Consider the following 6776-nt stretch of genomic DNA (forward strand, 5'->3'; position numbering starts at 1 on the left):
ATTTAAGCGTTCCTTCAGAACTGAAAATTTCAAGTACAAACGGGAAAATTATTATACTTTTTCGAAAATTTTAGGATACTATCTTTTAATTTTATAATTTTTATTGCTTCTCAACATCTTTTGAAATTTAATTTTTAACCAACAAATAATAGAATTTCAGTCAATTTTTGAAATCTCAAACAATAGACTTTGGCTAGGCGTAAACGAAATCATAAATTATACTAAATAGTTGGGAGAAACGTTAAAATAAAACGTAGAAATAAAATTTTGGACAATAGTCCTCTTTTTTCTTATAGTTTTCACGTGAGGAAAATTCCCCATTTTTTGCTACCCGGTTACGGCATCTCCAGACAGAGTCCTGGTGGTCACCACATGTGCGCGTAACGAGACCGCGTCATCCTCCGGTCCGCTTTCCTTTTTTTTGTACATAGACTTTTCCGTATGCCTTTTCTTGGCCAATTGCAGTCTGGGGAAAATACTTTCCAACCAATACAATTTTAGAAATTCCTTCCAACCCTGAATTGCAAGGCCCATATACCACCTCATGAAAATCTTAAACTTTAGTCTTCTCCGAACAGTTCACAGATTCGTCTCGTAAACTTGGTGATAAAATTTTCTTATAAATGAAAAAGATCTTTAAATTCATTAAGAGAACGTTTTTCTTTCAATCTCGAAAATTTCAACGAAAATGCTTTTGAAACCCCAATTTTATGAAACTGCCGATCTTTTCTTCTAATACGTTATTACCACAGTGAACAGTTCATTATTATAGAGTGACTTATTATGGATTTTTGTGAGTGATATTATTGGGAAGCTGAGAATTATACTGGACGCTGTAGCGGAACAACGCAGGTAAATAAAAATTTCCTCCATCATTCGGGTAAAAAAGATAACAATGAGTTCTGAAGTAGAGTTTTTAGACATCCCGCAAGTAGATTCCTTTCAATTCCCTTTAATTTTTCTCAAGTTTGACATATTTTAGGATTTTTCATTTCTTTGTTCATTCGGTTTTTCCAGAAGAGAATGTTGTTCAGCTCGAGAAACAATAAAGCCTGAAAACATACATAATTTTTTTTTCTCCGAATATTTTGCTTTATTTCAAACATAATTTTGCCACGGTTTCAGTTCTATTATCGACAATTTGGAAGGCTAGAATTCGATTTTTTCTTAAAAATTATTTTTCCGTTGAAGACAAAAAAAAACCATAGGTACAGTCCAACCTCTACGCGAGATACGCCAGAGACTGTAGAATTCCCAGAACTTGTCTTTTATTTCGCCACTACTCTGTCGAGAGGAAAGGGGGGACAATATTGTAGCCCAAGTGGATCTTTTCATCATGAAAAAAAGACTGCTTTTGTTGTAATCTTGTAGTGATTCCCAGTCCGAATACATCATAGGTGCCGGGAGTCATAGAAATTCATTTAGCCGAAGAAAAAAAAATTGATTTGTTCTGAGGTATTGATATCCTGTACTCACCGGCGATATATACAGTCCTTAATTAGTCATCACACTCTTATATGGTTCCCGCGTAGTGTATAACGTATGAAATACAATGAGACACCCTGTACAGAGCCCGTGAATGTAACTATCGCAGCTTCATCTAATGTAGAGATTGGACTGTTAGTACACCGAATTAATAAACATTGAAATCTATATTTGTTTCCTTTAGGCATCATAATGTTCCAGTGCAGGTTCTGCGATTACTCGACAAATAAATTCCGGGACTTTTCAAGCCACAGAAAATTACATGCAAGTTTGAATGGCAATTTCTTCTGTGGATATAATCGAAATTCCATTGATATCAGTCATATTTCGACTCATCGTTCTTCATTTTCAAGAAAAAGAAGATGAGTTATTTCGATTTGAAGAAGTGAGTATGACCAGAGTGCTTCATATAGAATAATTGTCCTTGATTAATTGGCCTGTATTAACTCATTTATAAATTCGTTTTTTCAGGAGAACTTGACGGATGAACAACTCCTGGAAAACATTCCGAACCTCACTCCTGTTCTTGTCATAAAAGGTAAACATAATGTCGTTGTGAACCAGATTTGCGATCCATAATGACATCCCAGGCAATAATATGCTATTTCTCATTCTCAGGGCGATCACTTTATGACGAGACTGCAACACACGCAGTGGCACTGGACAAGAAAATCTTGATCCCAGTGAACGGAGTTCTTGATGGAATTTTATTGCTGTTCTCCCTTTACTACGTTTTCAGAGTTCTGTACCCAGACACACTCTCCCGTACTTTGGAATTCATTCAGAGGTATTTTTTCAAAGAAATATATGTAGATACGAATCATATTTAGAGAAATAATAATTCATAATTGTTGAGTCATTCGGAAATTCCTGATTCATCTTGTCGTTATTGCCAAAATGCTTATTTCAGAATATAAAATATGAAATTCTGCATTCCAGATGTTTGCTCAGAATGAATCCCAAAACTGGACACAAGAGAGCATCAAAAAAACAGAAGGCAACGCCTTTTGACCTGAAAGTCAAGAAATTCATCGATGGACTCCAGCAATATATAGAACATCCCTAAAAGCATGAAGCTCACCATATCAGCATATTTTGAACGGAGGAAATTAAAATGGGAAATCAATGAATTATGCTGAAAAAATTCTTGCTAGATCTTTGCTAGGGATAGTTTGAGTGCCATTATTATTTCGACTAATTTCAGTCAGATTCATGATGAATTTATGTGCAATTTCCATTTAACAAAAATAATTATGAAACATTATGAAATAATTTAATGACTTTTCCGAATATTAATGGATTGATTTTACTTTCTCAATACTTTTTCTTAATAAATTTATTGGTGTTGATCGTGAGAATTGTAATGTTTTGTTCATTATTCATATTTGAAAATTATAAAAAAAAAATCCCAATACCTACATGAGAATATCCGAATATAACTGTATGATTTTTACCATACAATTTTAAATAAAAATTATTGCACTCAAGTAGTAAAATAGTAATTCCGGTATGAGAAAATTACTACAGTCCCATGTAGCAAAAGTCTGATAATCTCATTTAAGTAAGTTGGAAAATTACCACAGGTAAATGTAGTATATTTACAACACGAATGGAATAGAATTGCTCTTCTTATGTAGTAATTTTACAATATTCGTGTATGCGAGTATTCCTTTTTTTTCCTAGAAAATTCTCATATGATAACTGTAAAAAAAGTGTTGTAATTTTACCACACTATGTGTGAATAAAACTTCCAACATTTTTGTTAGAATTTCGGGTCAAATTTTTTTAACAGTGTAGAATGCATTGGAAACTTTATACGCATTTCAATTGCGGATTATGATCCATGACGCAATTTTCTAAAGAACTGGAAGAACTTTCGAGAAATATTATATCCTTCATCATTATTTTTAGATTGTTTAGATTCGAGTAAAATCTTATCAGCCATTTCAATTTTCTCTTTTCGCAGAGAGTTCATGATTTTACCTTCGAGTTCTTTCTTTCGTTCTCCACTACTTCGTGATTTATCCTGAAGCTGACGATATTCTTTCACGATTTGATAATTTTCCAACAGATGAATTACATTCCAATATAAATCAAAGGCTGATTCTGCTGGAACATCACCATATCTAGTTTCGATGACGTTAAAATAATCAGAATCCAATGCTGGTCTTTCAGGTGCATAATAACACCGCATGACTCCAGGAGACCCATATGCTTTAATGATATCTCGAAGTAGTGACCAACCTTCTGTAGGATTATCACTAAAATATTTATCGACAAGAATTGCACAATCGTATTCATGAGGTGGCACATTGTACAAAAATTTCAATTCGTCTGAATTCCAGCGATCCATGATAGAAACTGATGATTCTCACATTTGGAATGGTTCTTATAATCCGCCTCGAATGTTCTAGAACCTCAATTAATGCCGTAATTTATTCGTTTGATGCGTAATAACTTGAAGATTCTGCCAGTTCACTTGAACTATGAGTCATCATTTTCGCAGGCTATAAAAAAGGCGATTTCTCAGGAGATATTCAGTCGCAAATCAAATTTCACTGGAGCAGTATCCAACCTATATATGTCAAGATGGAAGTCATTTTGGACGCACAAGGTTTGAGATCACCTTCTCATGAGTTCATCATTAAAGAATTGGCATTCATAAATATTCACACAAGTGATAATGGATTTGAGGGCCATAAATGTATCATTTTCAAACCTCCATATTCATGGGATGAATTACCATCAAAATATAAACATGTGAATTCTTGGCTGATTGATAACTTCCATGGAATATCTTGGGAAGCTGGTGATACACCTTACACTGATGTGAAACAAGTGGTTAAGAGAATTGCAAAGAATGCCTCTGTTATCTACGTTAAAGGACTGCAGAAAAAACAGTGGCTTCAGCAAATTCTAATGGATTCCAAACCTGTCATAAACTTGCAAGATTTGGACTGTCCTAAGTTAACTGACTTAACACGCCCAGAATATTTTCACAATCATAATAATCATGATGTCAAATACATGTGTGCTCTCGAGAATGTCAAACAACTGAAGAGATAGTATTTAAAAAATTGTACCGCATGTCTGGATCGATCTTTGAAAATGTTCTCTAAACATATGAGTTTGCACCAAATGAGTGCAGAGGATATCTCATTCTTCCCCAAGGAATTTTTACTTGTTTTTGCTTCCCATGGTATTGAAGATATCTGGCAGAAATTGCCAGCAACATTGAAACGAGATGCGAATATCGCTGGTTGTCGTAAATGTCGTGAACATTATCACGACACATCCGAGAACGGAAGAGTCAATGATGATTGATAAAGCACAACATTTCACAAATTTATACCTATAAAAAAGGATTGCTTCTTTTGTAAAGTACTCGAGAAAGTGTGAATTTTTTGTATTATTTTATGATTCAATTTCAACAATAAATATACATTGAATTATATGTTTAAATTTTTATTTTCTAGATTAATTCACAGATCAAAATTTCTTCCCACATCCCACGCCAATTAGCCCAAAGATTCTAGAAAATTCCGAAAACGTGTGGCAAATATTTTCAAAATTATTATTATTTTTTTTTCTATTTCATTGGTTTTATCGAAATAATTCTCGATTTGAAACCCCTCCTTTAGCCTGCCACCCCTCCTTTCTTTTCCTCTCATTGTTATCTGTGGTATCATGGCCGTCTTACTCTTAGCTGTGCCCCATTCGAGCTAGGACTGCACGGGAAACCATGTAAAACCCCAGTCGTACAGCCGGCCGATTGTGCAGTACCCTAATATATCCATCTGTCACACTGACTAGATGGAGACACTAGGCCGCTACACTGTACCTACCGCCCGCAATTTTTGTGCGAGCGAGGTGTTCCTGAGCGGTCATCCATCCAAGTACTAACCCAGCTCAACGCTGCTTAGCTTGGATGTCCGCCGGAGCAACACCTCACCCACCTAACCATTACAGTCGGTTGGTTTTCAAAATTATATTCAATGTTTCTCCTCGTAATAATCTTCTCGCCCCCGTTCTCCTAGCCTTCTCCTGGCCGCACTCTCCTCGCCCCCTCGCTCCTGGCCGTGCTCCGACAATGTTTTTCTGATCCTCATGACCGTCCCTCATCCCCGCACCGGAAAATTGTAGAACATTCTACCATACTCAAATCATGCACCTATAACTGCTTGACCCTCATGAATCATAATTAGTTCTAGAACATTCGAAAAAAATGTATAGCAAACGTTTTCTAAACCTGCAATATTTAATTACCCCGTTCACCTCGCCCCTCCCTCGCGGCGGCTATCTGACCCTCATGAACCTCCCCCCCCACCGGAATCTTCTAGAACATTCTACTACTTCCCTCCCCGCACCAGACCCTACCCAAACCTTCTAGCAGCCCCCTCTCCCCTCCCGGCACCAGCCCCTAGCCGAACCTTCGAAAACATTCTACCACCCCCTTTCCCCCTCACCGCACCAACCCCTAGCGTAACCTTCGAGAACATTCTGCCACCCCCTTCCCCCCTCCCCGTAGCAGCCCCTAGCCAAAACTTCTAGAACATTCTCCTAGAATGTTCTAGGAGATAAGTTCCCCTAGAACTTCTCTCCCCTTCCATTCTCAATTTCTGCTCTTGATTCAAAGTTTTGTAGACCTTTCAAATGAAGATTTTCTCGCCTTTGATTCAAGAGCCCGTTTTATCGGAAATTCCTTGAAAACAAAGGCGCGCGACTTTGAACGCATTACGGGCGTGTGATGTCCGGATATTACAGCCGAAATTTTTGGCGCAGTCGGTAGGACACCTTTTCTTCCATTGCTCTTACTGAAATTTGGTTTTATAGACATTTGAATAAAAAAAAATAATTCTTTATTTTGATCCTTCAACGTTTTATTGAATCTTCATTTGACTTTTCCGTTAATCTATAACCAACAAACTCATAAATTAATCATTATTAGGACTCATCCTTGAGTTTTTGCTGTTACTATGGCAAATTCTGTCAACCTGACCTTCCAAGGTCAGCCCACAAATCGAGCCAATACCACTTCTTTGGCAGAAGATTATGCTCGTGCAAGGGACATATCCATTTCAGTCTCAGTCTTCTCTGGTGATACCACTCATTGTAGTTTTGAAGAATTCAAATGCTGCGTTCGAACCAATCTAGATTCCTCTACCTGTAGAAGAAAATAGAAGAAGAGAATACTTTATTCAAATCGCTAAGAAGATAATCCCACCGGCTAAATTGTTAATTGTAAATAAGGAAGTTAGCTCCGTCGAAGATATCCTTAATCTTCTCGCCGA

At 36.7% G+C, this 6776-nt stretch overlaps 1 protein-coding gene across 2 annotated transcripts; it reads left to right on the forward strand.

The window, feature by feature from the left end:
- Nucleotides 1-310: 310 nt before the first annotated feature.
- On the forward strand, nucleotides 311-2843 carry LOC107045481. Of its 2 annotated transcripts, XM_015267776.1 has the most exons (5): nucleotides 311-852; nucleotides 1670-1870; nucleotides 1957-2023; nucleotides 2104-2272; nucleotides 2425-2843. In XM_015267776.1, the coding sequence occupies exons 2-5, from the start codon at nucleotides 1760-1762 to the stop codon at nucleotides 2549-2551; spliced, it is 474 nt and encodes a 157-aa protein (XP_015123262.1). In that variant the 5' UTR covers nucleotides 311-852; nucleotides 1670-1759; the 3' UTR covers nucleotides 2552-2843. The 2 variants fall into 2 exon arrangements, with proteins under 2 accessions (XP_015123262.1, XP_015123263.1); XM_015267777.1 differs by having other exon boundaries at nucleotides 311-1870.
- Nucleotides 2844-6776: the final 3933 nt, after the last annotated feature.

The sequence above is a fragment of the Diachasma alloeum genome, unplaced genomic scaffold, assembly GCF_001412515.2.
Source record: "Diachasma alloeum isolate Michigan unplaced genomic scaffold, Dall2.0 Dall_scaffold_00948, whole genome shotgun sequence".
NCBI classification, from domain to species: domain Eukaryota; kingdom Metazoa; phylum Arthropoda; class Insecta; order Hymenoptera; family Braconidae; genus Diachasma; species Diachasma alloeum.

What these genes read in the sequence shown, in the direction of transcription:
- LOC107045481 (XM_015267777.1), top strand. Translation starts at nt 1,760, where the DNA reads ATGGCAATTTCTTCTGTGGATATAATCGAAATTCCATTGATATCAGTC. An exon ending in TCCTGTTCTTGTCATAAAAG is followed by an intron (nt 2,024 to 2,103) that starts GTAAACATAATG and finishes TCTCATTCTCAG; the next exon opens with GGCGATCACTTTATGACGAG. An exon ending in ACTTTGGAATTCATTCAGAG is followed by an intron (nt 2,273 to 2,424) that starts GTATTTTTTCAA and finishes TCTGCATTCCAG; the next exon opens with ATGTTTGCTCAGAATGAATC.